Source organism: Narcine bancroftii, chromosome 7 (genome assembly GCF_036971445.1).
Source record: "Narcine bancroftii isolate sNarBan1 chromosome 7, sNarBan1.hap1, whole genome shotgun sequence".
NCBI classification, from domain to species: Eukaryota; Metazoa; Chordata; class Chondrichthyes; order Torpediniformes; family Narcinidae; genus Narcine; species Narcine bancroftii.
In genome coordinates, this window is record NC_091475.1 from 213,560,279 (window position 1) to 213,576,120 (window position 15,842).

Genomic DNA, 15,842 nt, shown 5'->3' on the forward strand with positions numbered 1-15,842 from the left:
GGGGTGCTCAACGGTGAGAGAGGGGGCTCGGCGGCGAGGAAGGGGGGTCCGGTGGCGAGAGAGGGGCGCTTGGTGGCGAGAGAGGGGGGCTCAGCGGCGAGAGAGAGGGCCCTGCAATGTGAGGGAGACTCTGCAGACAGAGAGAGGGCGTTCTGCAGTGAGAGACAGCTCTGGAGTGAGAGGGGGAGGTTCTGCATTGAGGAGGGAGACTCTGCGGGGAGGAGTGAGGGGGTCTCTGCGGGGAGAGGGAAGAGGACTCTGCGAGGAGAGGGAGGGGGGCTCTGTGGTGAGAGTGTGGGGGGGCTGTGCGGTGAGAGTTTGGGGGGCTCTGCGGTGAGGGAGTGGGGGGACGCTGCGGTGAGGGAGTGGGGGGATGCCGCGGTGAGAGAGTGGGGGGACGCCGCGGTGAGAGAGTGGGGGGACGCCGCGGTGAGAGAGTGGGGGGACGCCGGGGTGAGAGAGTGGGGGGATGCCGCGGTGAGAGAGTGGGGGGATGCCGCGGTGAGAGAGTGGGGGGACGCCGCGGTGAAAGTGTTGGGGGACACCGCGGTGAGAGAGTGCGGGGTTGAGAGGGGAGTTCTGCAGTCAGAGAAGTGAGGCTCTGCAGCGAGAGCGAAGGGGGCTCTGCAGTGAGAGAGAGAGAGAGAGAGAGAGAGAGTGTGAGGGGGGCTCTGGCATGAGAGTGGGGGGGGAGCTTTACTGTGAAAGAGAGAGGGGGCTTTGCCGTGAGACTGAGGGGGGTGAGCTCTGTCGTGAAAGAGAGAGGGGGCTTTGCCGTGAGAGTGGGAGGGGTAAGCTCTGCTGTGAAAGTTTGAGAGGGGCTCTGCCACAAGAGAGAGTGAGGGGGGGGCTCTGCTGTGAGAGTGAGGGGGGGCTCTGCTGTGAGAGGGGGGCTCTGCCGCGAGAGTGGGGGGGGAGATCTGCTGTAAAAGAGTGAGGTGGGCTCTGCCTCGAGAGTGTGAAGGGGGCTCTGCTGCGAGAGTGAGTAAGGGTGGGCTCTGCCGCAAGAGTGAGTGAGTGAGGGGGCTCTGCCGTGAGAGAGAGAGAGTGTGTGTGGGGGGCTTTGCCGTGAAAGAGAGTGTGAGGGGGGCTCTGCCGTGAGATAGAGTGTGGGGGTGTCTGCGGTGAGAGTGTGGGGGACTCTGTGGTGAGAGGGTTGGGGGGTCTGCGGTGAGAGGGTGGGGGGTCTGCAGTGAGAGAGTGTGGGGTCGAGAGAGAGAGAGGGGAGTTCTGCAGTCAGAGAAGCGAGGCTCTGCAGTGAGAGCGAGGGGGGCTCTCCAGTGAGAGAGAGAGAGAGAGAGAGAGAGGGGGGGGGGGGAGCTCTGCTGTGAAAGAGAGAGGGGGTTTTGCCGTGAGAGTGGGGGGGGGCTCTGCCGTGAGAGAGAGAGTGAGGGGTGCTCTGCCGTGAGAGAGGGAGAGTGAGGGGGGGGCTCTGCTGCGAGAGTGGGGTGGGGAGCTCTGCTGTGAAAGCGTGAGGGGGCTCTGCCGCGAAAGTGAGTGAGGGGGGCTCTGCCGCGAGAGTGAGGAAGGGGGGCTCTGCCACGAGAATGAGTGAGGGGTCTCTGCCGTGAGAGAGTGAGGGGGGCTCTGCCGTGAGAGAGAGAGAGTGTGAGGGGGGCTCTGCCGTGAGAGAGAGAGTGTGTGTGGGGGGCTCTGCCGTGAGAGAGAGAGTGTGAGGGGGGCTCTGCCATTAGAGAGAGAGTGTGAGGGGGGCTCTGCTGTGAAAGAGAGAAAGTGTGAGGGGGGCTCTGCCGTGTGAGAGTGAGGGGGGGCTCTGATGCGAGGGAGAGGGGGGGCTCTGCCGTGAGAGAGTGTGAGGGGGGGCTCTATGCGAGAGAGAGAGGGTGCTCTGCCGTGAGGGGGGGCTCTGATGCGAGAGAGGGACGAGGGCTCTGCCGTGAGAGTGGGGGGGGGAAGCTCTGCTGTGAGAGAGAGAGAGGGAGCTTTGCCGTGAGAGTGGGGGAGGAGAAGCTCTTCCATGAAAGAGAGGGGGTGCTTTGCCGTGAAAGAGCGTGAGGGTGGGCTCTGCCGTGAGAGTGAGGGGGCGTGCTCTGCTGTGAAAGAGAGGGGGCTCTGCCGTGAGAGAGAGGGGGCTCTGCCGTGAGAGAGAGAGGGGGCTCTGCCGTGAGAGAGAGAGGGGGCTGTGCTGTGAGAAAGAGTGAGGGACCCTATATTGAGCAAGAGGGGGAGACCCTACAGTGAGAGAGAGGGGGGGGCCCTACAATGAGAGAGAGAGAGAGAGGGGAGCCCTGCAGTGAGTGAGCAGGGGGGCTCTGCACTGACAGAGGGCAGGGGGCTCTGCACTTCGACAGAGAGGTGGGGCTCTGCAGTGTGAGAGGTGTGGTAATTGCAGAGCATGGGTGTCTCTCACCAGAGAGACAGGACTTTTTAAAAAAATTTTTTATTTTTCACACTATAAACCATAAAGATCAAGATACATACATTTTCCTTCTTAAATATATACAGTGTCATTTTCTCCCCCCCAAAGTCAGGACTTTAATGTTGTTCTCTGGATCTCTCTGAGCAATGGAGGAAGGATTCATTGACCATTGTCATTCTCTCACTGAGCTGCTCGATGCAGGGGCTTGCTTCAGATTCCAGCATCTGCAGTCTATGTGTCTCCAACACATTCCCTGCCTTCCACACTGTCTCTGCACCTGCCTGTTAGTGCATTTTCTCTACTGAACTATGCACGTTGTCCTTCATTTGCCAGGTTGTTGACCACTCGGCGCGCCTATATCTATGTGAACCCTCTCTTCCTTCCCACTCTGCAGCCTGGAGCATCGGCACAGATCTGCTTTGTGTGGTGGAGAGAGGCCTGCTGCAGAGTGTGTATGAGGGGGGTCCTGCAGAGAGAGTATGTGTGTGGAGAGGGGATATTTAAAACTCATCAGATCAGCAGCTGAGAAAGAAAGAAACCAAGTGTTCATGTTTCTGTTTGAAGACTATGTGAACTGTAGATTACAACATCCACCAGAATAAACTGATTTTCATCTCAGGAGTATTGTTTGATGAGGAGCCTAAACTAGCCCCATTTTCCTCCACAAATTGCATCCCCCATTCTCTACCAGTTCACGTGTCTTCTAAGCACCTCTTAAACATTGCTTTTCTATCTGCTTTTACTGCCTGAGTTCCAGACACCAACCACTCTGATGAAAAGAAACACCTTGTAATTCTCTTATAACTGTTCCTTGAAATTGGCTGTGTGTATGTGGAATTCGCTGGAGGGTGGTAAGAGATGGAATGTATTCTGCCTGGAGATTGGTGACCAGTGGCATTTTGCAAGATCTGGTCTTAGTTCCCACTCCTCCATCTTTCCCTATGTCTCCTTTTCTCTAGCTCTGTCTCTCACTTCCCCTTTCCTTCCGTCTCCTTTATCCCAGTCACAGAGCCAACCCCCAACCCCTCCACCCCCTATCAATTCTTAGCTTTTCTCTCTCTTGCCCTCCTCCATATCCAATTATCACCTTTTGTCTGTTGGTCTGTACTCCTCCCCCTGACATTTCTTTAATTCAGGCACCTCCCTGCTTTTTCTCATACCTTGAAGAAAGCTCAGGCCTGAAACAGTTATTTCTCTTTACCTCCTTTGAGACCTGCTGAGTTCCTCCAGCATTTCTGTGTTTTTACTACAATCACAGAGTCGGCAGAGTTTTGTGTTTCACTCTGGTCTTGGACCTCTGCTCTTAGAGATTTTTATAAATGGATGAAGAAGTAGATGGATAGGTCAGTAAGTTTGCAAATGACATGAAGGCTGGAGGAGTCCAATGTTGTCGTAGATAGTGACAGGATGTAGAGTTGGGTGGAGAAGTGCCAGTTGGAGTTCAGTCTGGAAAAATGTGAAGTGATGCACTTTGGAAGGTTGAAATTGAAGGCAAAGTACATGGTTAATAGCAGGGTTCTTAACAGAATGGAGGAACAGAGAGATCTTGGGATCCAGATCTATGGAGAGACCACACTTGGAATATTGTGTTCAATTTTGGTTGCCTCATTACAGGAAGGATGTGGAAGCTTTAGAGATGATGCAGAGGGGATTTGTCAGGATGCTACCTGGATTGGAGGACATGAATAATTAAGGTTTGCAGAGCGAGGGCTTTTCTTTTTAGAGAATGAGAGGTGATTTAATAGCGATGTATAAAAATATGACGTTACCCAGACAAAACTTTTTCCTGGAGTGACAATACCAAACACCAGAGGACATCTGTTTAAGGGAAGGGGAGTGATAGAAAGTTTAGGGGTGACGTCAGAGGTAAGTTTTTTTACAAAGATAATTTTGGGTCCTGGAATGCATTGCCAGGAATGGTGGCGGAAGCTGGTATGATATTTATCTCATAAATTATAAGTAATTTTCTCAAGTGGAATACAACTCCGAACTTCCCAAATCCGTATCCGACTTCCATGTTACAGCAATACATTGTCTAGCCCTTGCCAAGGCAATTTGAACAAATTTTACTTGATACATATTCAATTTTAATCCCTCTAATATCTCCCAGTAAAAATAACATTGGATCCTGTGGGAATCTTACTCCAGTTTATTCGTTCTAATAAATTATCCAACACTTCTTGAAACAAATAAATTTTAATCCAGGCAACATTTCAGTGAACCTCTTCTGTGATGTCTCCAATGCCTCCAGATCCTTCATATCATGTGGTGACCAGAACTGCTCACAGTATTCCAAATGTAGCCTGATCAAAATTTTATACAGCTGGCACCTTGCCTGTGGCTGAAGAGGATACAAGGATTCCTGTTAAAGACCCAGCAATCTCCTCCCATGTTCCATCAGTCCCTGGAGACTTGACCTCTTTAATTTTTTTAAAAATGACACCAAACATCTCCTTAATTTCAACAAGCCTGAGAACAGCCATTCTCAACCATTTTTGGCTATGGCCCCCTAAGGACTGTGCTCATTTTCTGGGTTCCCCTCCCTGTGAAACAGTTATAGGTTTAGTTGTTTTCTTCTGTACTTCTCTCCTATTCTCTATAATTTCTTTTAGGATTTCAGTCTGTGCCTCTGGCCCCTTGCATGTGGGCCTCCAGAAGGGGCTGTACGGCCCCTGTTGAGAATGGCTGGCCGAGAATATCTGCATACTCTTCCCTAATCTCACCAACACCCACGCCATTTTCCTTGGGGATATCAAAGCAAAATTTTCATGAAGGAACTCACCCACTTCTTCTGGCTGTCTGCATGGATCCCCTCCTTTGCACTTGAGTGGCCTGACTCTTTACCTGGCTACCTCTTGCTCCACAAATACATAAACTGCCTTGAAAGTTGCCTTAATCCTACTTCCCACAGTTATTTCATGACCCCTTTTGGCCCTTCCAATTCTTTGTTTAAATTCTTTCCTGTTTTATATTTCTCAAGATCCTTCCTAAAGTATGCATAAGCTTCTATTTTTTCAATATTTTATTTTTGATATTCCAGACTCATGTAAATTCAATAAACAAAATATTACATTCTCTTTCCACATAATATGATGTACAGGACCCTTATTTCCCCTCTTAACTCCCTCACCTCCCCTCCCTATCCCTTAAATTATACAAATACCAAAATATAAAAATATAGACATCCAAAAACCACCTAAATACCGGCAAAGACAAAGATCCTCCTCGAAGCTGGAGGATTGCGGATATTAAATAAAAACAGGCCAGAAGGGCCTGTTACCGTGCTGTATGTCTATATTAAATTACATGCCAACAAAAAAATATCGAATCTTGCTGTACTGACCAGTGCTCAGATATTATGTCAGATGTGGGGAGAATGAGGAGAGAAACTTTAGATCCACATTGTCTTAATATTGCCCCAACTGATTTCAGAGAAAGTTGATGATGTGGTAGGCACTGCTCACCAGACATATAATCCATAATCTGGGGAAAGGAGGGAGGTTAGAGGTTATCCATCAGGGACAGTCCTGCAAGTGAGGAAGTGTGTGGATGCTGTGTCATGGTGTTTGTACAAGTGACATAAAGCTTTCTTCCCCTGTAGTTTTTGCGGGAAGACCTGAACTACCAAGATGCAGCAGCAAAGCACAGCACGTTCCATGGGGGAGATAAGTTGATCAGTGTGGAGGACCTCTGGAAGTCATGGAAAAGTTCTGAAGGTAAATGTTGGCACACTAGCCAGGGGAGCTCTTCCCTTTGTTTTCTATGGTGGGACTGTATATTCTTATTGTTTCCTGAATTCTCACAACATTGCTTCACTATGGATTTCCTAGAATAAGGAGAATTTGATCCTTAAGCTACCTCTCTCTGCTTCTTGCCTGCCAATCAGTTTTCTACCAAGTCGATACATTACCTCCTATTATCACATTCTCTAATTTTGCACAGAATTCTCTAGTATGGAACCTTATCAAAAGTTGTTTGAAGGTCAAAATACCCCACATCAACTGGTTAGATCTTCAAAATGTTCTGAAAGATTGGTCAATCCATGCTGAACTTGGACAAATCCAGTCAATCCTCTCTAAATCCACAGCAATGACATCTTTAAGAAGTGGCTCCAGCATTTTCCCCACCACTGATGTCAGGCGAACTGGTTGATAATTACTTGGCTTCTCTCTCCCCCCTTTCTAACAAAGAATGTTTAAATATGGGCTCCATACTTTTACAAAAAAAATGATATTTATCTCTCAAATTATATGTAATTGTTTCTAAAGGAATACAGGGTTTCATCTCAGTTTGCTAACTTTGGATTCCTAAAACTAAATCAGATTTCCAAGTAATAGCCAAACATTTTTTAGCAATGGCCAAAGCTAAACATAAAAATTTAATTTGATACATAGTCTTATTCCTAAAGCAATCAACTTAATGTTAATTGGTAAGGATTCACCAATTTTGAAACATTTAATTGAAATATGGAATAAAATTGATTATGAGATGGGTGGAAAAGAAATGATTTCAGCGAAAATGCCCCATATCAAAATAAACTTTTTCCTTTTACTATAAATAATCAGTTTTTAAAGCTATTGAATCAGTTGGGGATTAAAAAAAGTTGAAGATTGTTTTGAAGCAGGAAGTTTGTATCTTTTAATCGAATGAAAGAGAAATTTCAAGTTCCTAGTAATTTTTTTTCATTAAAAACATTTTTATTGGGAAAATTAGGTCATAGTTTAAAATTACCTAGACAATCTGCTATGGAATTATTGCTCACTGGGAAGAAGCAAATAAGTTTATTTCTGAGATGTATGTTATTACAAAATATCATGTGACGACAAACCACAATGGTCCCAGCCAGGATCACAAGATACAAGAGAAGAACTAGGCCGATTGGCCTGTCAGGTCTGCTCTGCTATTCTAATCATGAGCTAATCCTTATCACTCACACCCACTCCCCGACCTTTCCCTTTAACCCTTGATACCCTGACTAATCAAATACCTTTTAATTTCTGTCTTAAATACACCCAACGACAAGGTTTCCACTGCCACCTGTGCCAACATGTTCCACAGACTCCCGACTCTCTGGCTAAAGAAAATTCTCTGCATTTCTGCTTTAAATTTACGCTCTTTAATCATGAAATTGTGGCTTCTTATCCAAGACTACTGATCCCTGAGGCACACCACTAGTCACAGGCCTCCAATTAGAGAGGCAATCATCCACTCTCTGGCACCTCCATATAGCCAACGTCAAATCCAGTTTATGACCTCACCATGAATACCGAGCATCTGAATCTTCCAGACTAGCCTCTCAGGGGACCTTGTCTGAGGTCTAACTAAAATCCATGTTAACATCCACAGGCTTTCCTTCATCAACTTTTCCAGTCACCTTCTCGAAAAACTATGAGATTGGTTAAACACGCCCTACTGTGCACAAAGCCATGTTGACTATTCCTAATCGGTCCCTGACTATTCAAATTCTTGTATACCCAATCTCTTAGGACACCTTCCAATAATTTACCTACTACTGATGTCAGGCTCACTAGCCTTTAATTTTCAGTTACTTTTGGAACAGCATGAGTTACCCTCTAATCCTCCGGCACCTCACTCATGGCTAATGACATTTAAGATATTTCTGCCAGAGCCCCTATAATTTCTGCATTAGCCTCCCTCAAGGTCTGAGGAAATAATTTGTCTGGTTCTGGGGGATTTATCCACCCTTATTTGCTTTAAGACTGCAAACACTTTAATCTGTGTAGGTTTCCTGACCTCACTGCTTGTTTTCCTTCCTTCCCTAGACTGTTCCAGTTTCCTGAGTAAATGCTGATGCAAAACTCCATTTTACGATCTCCCCATCTCTTCTGGTTCCATACAGAGCTGACCACTGTGATCTTCAAAGAGATCAATTTTGTCACTTACTGTTCTTTTGCTCTGAATATACCTGTTTTTTGTTGCATTTTTATATTCCTCACGTACCTCCTTTGCTGCTTGTTGTCTATACCTGCCTCTCTCTTCTTCCAAATCAGATCCCCAGCCTCCCTTGAAAACCAAGGTTCCCTGTGCCTGTTTGCTTTTAATGCTGATACAAACATTAAAGCTCTGCACTCTCAAAATTTCACCTTCCACTGACTGAACACATCCTTGCCAGAAAATAAGTGATCCCTATCCTCTCTTTCTAGATCCTTTCTCATTTTCTCAAAATTGCCCTTTTTCCATTTTTTAATCTCAACCTGAGGACCAGATCTATTTTTTTATTCATAATTTACATGAAAATAAAGACATTATAATCACTGGTTCTGTTCAGAAATCTGATGGCGGAGAGGAAGAAGCTGTTTTTGTACTGTTGGGTGTGTGTCTTCAGGCTCCTGTAACTCATATGGCCTGGGTGGTGAGGGTCCTTGATGATGGAGGCTGTTTTCTGGAGACACTGCCTCTTAAAGATATCCTTCATGAAGTATCCTTCATGAATGCCGTGATGGGATTGGCAGTTTACAACTCTGTCGCCTCTTTCTGTCCTGTGCATTGGCGCTTCCATCCAGACAGTGATGCAGCCAGTCAGAATGCACTCCACAATACTGTAGAAATTTGCAAGTCTTTGGTAACATACTGAATCACAAACTCCTAATGAAATCTAGCCGCTGGCAAGCCTTTTTCATGATTGCATTGATATGATGGCCCCAATGCAGATCCTTAGAGATGTTGACACCAGGAATTTGAAGTTCCATGGAACTCAAAATCAAGTGTGCAGGAACACAGAAGGCTCCAGAAGGTAACAAATCTCTCCAGGTCCATCACAGGTACTGACTCCCGTCCATTGCAAAAATCTGTGGGAGGCACTGCCTCGAGGAGAAAGCAACGTCACAAAGGGCATCGTCATCCCGGTCACAACCTCTTCTCACTGCTGCCTTAGAGTGAGTCAAAGGCTCTGAGATATTCACTTATCCCATGTGGAAAGACATTGGACTTATTCTTGGTGTCAAAAAGAACCCCATGAACATTTACAGTGCGCTTCAACTCCACATTTTCTTGCCTTAATGTGGGGGTAAGCTCCTTTTACAAGTCTGCAATAAGTAAATTTTATCCCTCTCCCAGTATTTGGCTTCAGGAGTTCATGGACTGCAGGCCACTTTTTCAGCCTAGCTAGTTAATGATTTTCTGGTTGTTGTCCCACTGGTGCTTGAGCACAGAGTAGGTTTCTCCTTGACCTCTAAATACAACAGACCTGGAACGGAAAGCACAGAGCAGCACAGGACAGGCCCTTTTGCCCAAATGTCTGTGCCAAACTAATTCTCTTCTGCCTGTGTGATCCCTATCCCTCCATATTAATGGGTCCATCATGGAATCGGACATTTTTGCACCTGCCAGATATTTTGGCGTTCACATTTTGGTGACAGTCATTTTGTCACTGGACATTTTGGCAAAAAAATGACTTTTGTAGCCCTTCAGACATTTTGGCGCACACAGTTTGGCACTGGACATTCCGGCTCCCCACCCCACTCACTGTCTGCTGGCCGAAGTCCTGCCGCACTGCCTGGTGTTGCAGCACTGCCTGGACCCTTTGCAGAAACTCCCTTTGGTCAGTCTGCATCTTTTGGGAGACAAAAACAATATTTTGGGATTTATTGTTCATTGGATGATTATTTGTATAATATACTCCATTATATGTAATCGAACATAATAAATATATCATTATAATTTACCCAAGGCCCCTGTTTTTGATTGTTCCCTGACTGTTTTTAATAATTTAAATATCTCAATATAAGCTACAAAAAGCCCTTCTTTGCCGGGGAAGTGAGTTCCTGAGGAGAGGGAGTTTTTGCCACGTCAGAGGTTCAGGCAGTACAGTGGGACAGAGTCAGCCAGCAGATGGTGAGTGGAGCGGCAGCCAAAATGTCCAGTGCCCAACTGTGGCTGCCAAAATGTCTGGTGCCAAATTGTGGGCGCCACAATGTGGGCGCCAAAATGTCCTAGACCCCTGTCTAACAGCCTCTTAAACGCTACATCATATCTTCTTCCATTATTTATCCCTAGCAGCCTGTTCCAGGCAGATACTGGGTCTTCTTTCGGCCTCCAACGCTCCAGAGAAAGCAACCCAAGTTTGTCCAACTTCTCCTTATAGAGTAGTTTCTAACTTCTAATCCAGGCAATGTCCTGGTAAACCTCCTCTGTACCTTTTTCAGTAGCCTGGGATATTAAAATTTTCAAATGTAAAATATAAAAAAATTTAGACATACAGCATGGTAACAAGCCCTTCCGGACCACAGGCCTCTGCCACCCGATATCCAAATTAACCTACAACCCCAGTACGTTTTGAAGGGTGGGAGGAAACCAGGCAGACATGGCGAGAAAGTACAAACTCCTTCCAGACAGCCCCGGATTCGAACTTGGGCCACCTACACTGTAATAGTCTTGTACTAATCGTGCTGCCCAGGTACCTCCAAATTTACACCATCTGCATTTTCTCTTGTTGGCGCTTGTAAGGTAAAACATCATGAGATGGGAATGTGTAGGGAGTTACCCTGTACAGGGCAGTAACAAGAAGGGGAGGTGTCCTTGTACTCCTGTTAGGTAAAACATCATGAGATGGGAATGTACAGGGCTGTAACAAGATGTAAATGCATCCTTGTACTTACAAGATAAGAGAGACATTGATGGATTGAGAGGCAGGAAGCTAGCAGGGAAAGGATAGCAACAATTTTAGTCATTGGACAAGTAATGATATGATGATGTTCTAAGCATGTATCCAAGGGTATAAAAAATCACCATTTTGCTGATAACGGCAGAATGCATTCTCCGACTAACTTTGTTAGTCGCAAGTGTTACAATCCGGTAATAAAGAACAAAGAACCCTGATTTCGACTCAGTCTGGTGTTTGTCTCACTCATTCATGAACAAAGCAGACCTAACACGCTGTAATGGCTAACTGTCTATATTTTATCAGTCCAGGGTACTTATCCAACCTAATACTACCAAAAGACCCAGCACCACCTTTTCTATGATCTCAAAACTCCCAAACACACTTGCATTCCTCACACTACCCTCTCTATCCTCCACATTTCTCCCCTTGGTGAGTATTGAATATTCATTTAGTACCTCATCCACTTCCTCTGACTCCAAGCACAAATCCCCTCATTTGTCCTTGAGTGGTCCTACCGTCTCCCTCGTCATCATCTTGATTTGGGATCTGGAGTGGAATTTCCTTTGCCCCAAGAACTGTGTGAATGGTGACTGTCCTTGTGGTGCCGGGCAATCTGTACTGACTGCTCAGTGGAATTGGCCTCTGTGATCTGAAACAAGCCTGAGTAGACAAACAACGGCTTGGGCCCAAAATGTCACTTCTATACTGATTTCCTTACCTCCTATGGATTCTGGGAGCCCTGCTGAGTTTCTTCAGCATTTGTATTTTTACTGCCATCACAATGTCTGCAGACTTTTGTGTTTCTCTCCAAGTAACTAACCAGGTCTCCTTTTCCCACAGTGTTCAACTGGACAGGAGAGGAGGTGATTGAGTGGCTCATCAACTATGTAGAGTTGCCACAGTATGAAGAACATTTTCGAAAGTTACACATCAATGGACATGATATGCCAAGGTGCGTATCAATTTCACCCCCACCCCGCCCCACTTCACCGTGACATCAGGTCCAGCCCCAGTTGACAAGGACCACAAGTGAAGGTGACATTGGCAAACCTGGGCTGAGGGGAACCTGAGAGAGGTGCATAAAATCAGGAAAGGCATTGATGGAGTGGACAGTCCGAATCTGTCCCCCAGGGTGAAAGGGGCATGTGTTTAAGGTGGGGGGGGGGCTGATGGAGTGGACAGTCCGAATCTGTCCCCCAGGGTGAAAGGGGCATGTGTTTAAGGTGGGGGGGGCTGATGGAGTGGACAGTCCGAATCTGTCCCCCAGGGTGAAAGGGGCATGTGTTTAAGGTGGGGGGGAGGGCTGATGGAGTGGACAGTCCAAATCTGTCCCCCAGGGTGAAAGGGGCATGTGTTTAAGGTGGGGGGGCTGATGGAGTGGACAGTCCGAATCTGTCCCCCAGGGTGAAAGGGGCATGTGTTTAAGGTGGGGGGGGGCTGATGAAGTGGACAGTCAGAATCTGTCCCCCAGGGTGAAAGGGGCATGTGTTTTTTTTTAAATTTTTTTATTTTTCACACCATAAACCACATTGACCATGATACATACATTTTCCTTTTCAAATATATACAGTGCCTTCCTATTAGTGTTAATGGTAAATCTTTCCAATGCTCTAAATCGTCCTGTAATTTTTTCATTAGTGGATAATAATTGAGTTTATATAGATGGCCGAGATTTTTATTTATTTGTATACCTAGGTATCTTATTGCTTGCATTTGCCATCTGAATGGTGATTCCTTCTTAAATTTTGAGAAATCCGCATTATTCATTGGCATTGCTTCACTTTTATTTACGTTAATCTTGTAACCCGACACTTCTCCATATTCCTTCAATTTCTTATATAATTCTTTTATTGATAGTTCTGGTTCTGTTAAGTATACTATAACATCATCTGCAAATAAACTGATTTTATATTCCTTGTCTTTTATTTTTATCCCTTTTATATTATTTTCTGTTCTTATCAATTCTGCTAGTGGTTCTATAGCTAACGCGAACAATAAGGGTGATAGTGGGCATCCCTGCCGTGTTGACCTGCTTAAGTTAAATTGCTTTGACATATATATATCCATTTACTGTCACTTTCGCCAATGGCCCCTTATATAATGCTTTAATCCAATTAATATACTTATCTGGTAAACTGAATTTTTGCAATACTTTGAATAAATAATTCCATTCTACTCTGTCAAAGGCCTTCTCTGCGTCTAAAGCAACTGCTACTGTTGGCGCTTTACTCCCTTCTACTGCATGAATTAAGTTAATAAATTTACAAATATTGTCTGTTGTGCGTCTTTCTTTAATAAATCCAGTTAGATTTACCATTTTAGGTACATACTCTGCTAATCTGTTTGCTAATAGTTTAGCTATTATCTTATAATCTGTGTTAAGTAATGATATTGGTCTATATGACGCTGGTGCGAGTGGATCTTTCCCTTGCTTTAGTATTACTGTAATTATTGCTGTTTTACATGAATCTGGTAAGCTTTGTGTTTTATCAATCTGGTTGATTACTTCCAGGAGGGGAGGAATTAATAAATCTTTAAATGTTTTATAGAATTCTATTAGGAATCCATCCTCTCCTGGTGTTTTATTATTTGGTAATTTTTTTATTATCTCTTGTATTTCTACTATTTCAAATGGTTCTGTTAATTTATTTTGTTCCTCTATTTGTAATTTTGGTAGTTCAATTTTAGTTAAAAATTCATCTATTTTCCCTTCTTTCCCTTTGTTTTCAGTTTGGTATAATTGTTCATAGAATTCTCTAAAGTTTTCCTTGATCTCCATTGGATTATATGTGATTTGCTTGTCTTTTTTCCTTGATTCCAATACCATTTTCTTAGCTTGTTCTGTCTTAAGCTGCCATGTTAGAATTTTGTGCGTTTTTTCCCCTAGTTCATAATATTTCTGTTTTGTCTTCATTATGTTCTTCTCCACCTTATATGTTTGTAGTGTTTCATATTTTATTTTTTTATCTGCCAATTCTCTTCTTTTAGTTGTATCTTCCTTCATTGCTAATTCTTTTTCTATATTTACTATTTCCCTTTCCAACTGCTCTGTTTCCTGATTATAGTCCATTTCATCTTGGTTACATAATTTATTATTTGCCCTCTAATGAACGCTTTCATTGCATCCCATAGTATAAACTTATCTTTCACTGATTCCGTATTTATTTCAAAATACATTTTAATTTGTCTTTCAATGAATTCTCTAAAATCCTGCCTTTTAAGTAGCATGGAGTTTAATCTCCATCTATACATTCTTGGAGGGATGTCCTCTAACCTTGTCAATATCAAGGATGAATGGTCCGATAATATTCTAGCTTTATATTCTGTTTTTCTTACTCTTTCTTGCATACGAGCTGATAACAAAAATAGGTCTATTCTTGAGTATGTTTTATGTCTACCCGAGTAATATGAATATTCCTTTTCCTTTGGGTGTTGTTTCCTCCATATATCCAAAAGTTGCATTTCTTGCATCGATTTAATTATAAATTTGGTTACTTTGTTCTTTCTGTTAATTTTTTTCCCAGTTTTATCCATATTTGAATCCAAATTAAGGTTGAAATCCCCTCCTACTAATATATTCCCTTGTGTATCTGCTATCTTCAAAAAAATATCTTGCATAAACTTTTGATCTTCTTTGTTAGGTGAATATACATTGAGTAGATTCCAAAACTCCGAATATATCTTACATTTTATCATTACATATCTCCCTGCTGGATCTATTATTTCCTCTTCTATTTTAATTGGTACATTTTTACTAATTAATATAGCTACTCCTCTTGCTTTTGAATTATACGACGCTGCTGTTACATGTCCTACACAATCTCTCTTTAATTTCTTGTGCTCCAATTCAGTTAAATGTGTTTCTTGCACAAATGCTGTATCAATTTTTTCTTTTTTCAGTAAATTTAGCAGTTTCTTCCTTTTGATTTGGTTATGTAATCCATTAATATTTAAAGTCATATAGTTCAGCGTAGCCATTTCATACTTTGTTTATCTTCCCTTTCCGTTTCTCCATCATCACCTTTCCTCCTTATCCATTTCTGCTTTCTTGTTTTGAACACTTTATAAGACATTTCTAAAACATCAAACATTTTCCTTATTCTCCTATTTAAAACTTCTTTAACCCCATTCTCCCCTCCCCCTCCTGAGTTGCCCTTTATCCCTTGTCGGACAACCACATCTCCCCTCTCCATTTGGATTTGCGAATTCACTCGCAAGCGTCAACTGATTTTGCAGTGACCGTAACTCCTCCCCACCCAGCCCCCCCGGAAAAGATTTCAGTTTTCATATATATCAAAGGTCACTCTTTTAATTCCCTCCTTATTCCCTCTATTCCCTTTCATTCCCTTATTAATTCTTATCTATACTCTATATATTTTCCTCTAAATACGGATACACTCATGTATACACATATATATATATATACATATAGTTCGTGGTCATTTTTACTCTCGTTACATGTCTTCATCTCTCTGCTTGTTTTGTAGTTGTTCTGCAAATTTTCGTGCTTCCTCTGGATCCGAGAATAGTCTGTTTTGTTGCCCTGGTCTAACTATTTTAAGTACTGCTGGGTACTTTAACATAAATTTATATCATTTTTTCCATAAGATCGTTTTTGCTGTATTGAACTCCTTCCTCTTCTTCAGGAGTTCAAAACTTGTGTCTGGATAGAAAAATTTTTTTTGACCTTTGTATTCCAGTGGCTTTTGTCTTCTCTTACTTTCTTCATTGCTTTCTCCAATATATTTTCTCTTATTGTATATCTTAAAAATTTTACCTAAATGGATCTTGGTTTTTGCTGCGGTTGTGGTTTCGGGGCTAATGTTCTATGTGCCCTCT

The 15,842-nt window shown here is 43.7% G+C and overlaps 1 protein-coding gene and 1 long non-coding RNA gene across 9 annotated transcripts in view; one reads left to right on the plus strand and one right to left on the minus strand.

The window, feature by feature from the left end:
* The window catches only part of stim1b (stromal interaction molecule 1b), a 192,689-nt gene that overhangs the window by 87,678 nt on the left and 89,169 nt on the right, over nucleotides 1–15,842 (plus strand). For all 8 annotated transcript variants that reach the window (XM_069892263.1, XM_069892265.1, XM_069892264.1 and 5 more), the window contains 2 exons: nucleotides 5,982–6,096; nucleotides 11,844–11,955. In XM_069892263.1, the coding sequence (XP_069748364.1) occupies nucleotides 5,982–6,096; nucleotides 11,844–11,955 (227 nt within the window). The remainder of the gene's footprint in view (nucleotides 1–5,981; nucleotides 6,097–11,843; nucleotides 11,956–15,842) is intronic.
* LOC138739698 (uncharacterized) overlaps nucleotides 1–15,842 on the minus strand; it is a 51,106-nt gene that overhangs the window by 31,189 nt on the left and 4,075 nt on the right. Inside the window, exon 2 of the long non-coding RNA XR_011342365.1 lies at nucleotides 9,867–9,953. This is a non-coding gene — a long non-coding RNA (uncharacterized lncRNA). The remainder of the gene's footprint in view (nucleotides 1–9,866; nucleotides 9,954–15,842) is intronic.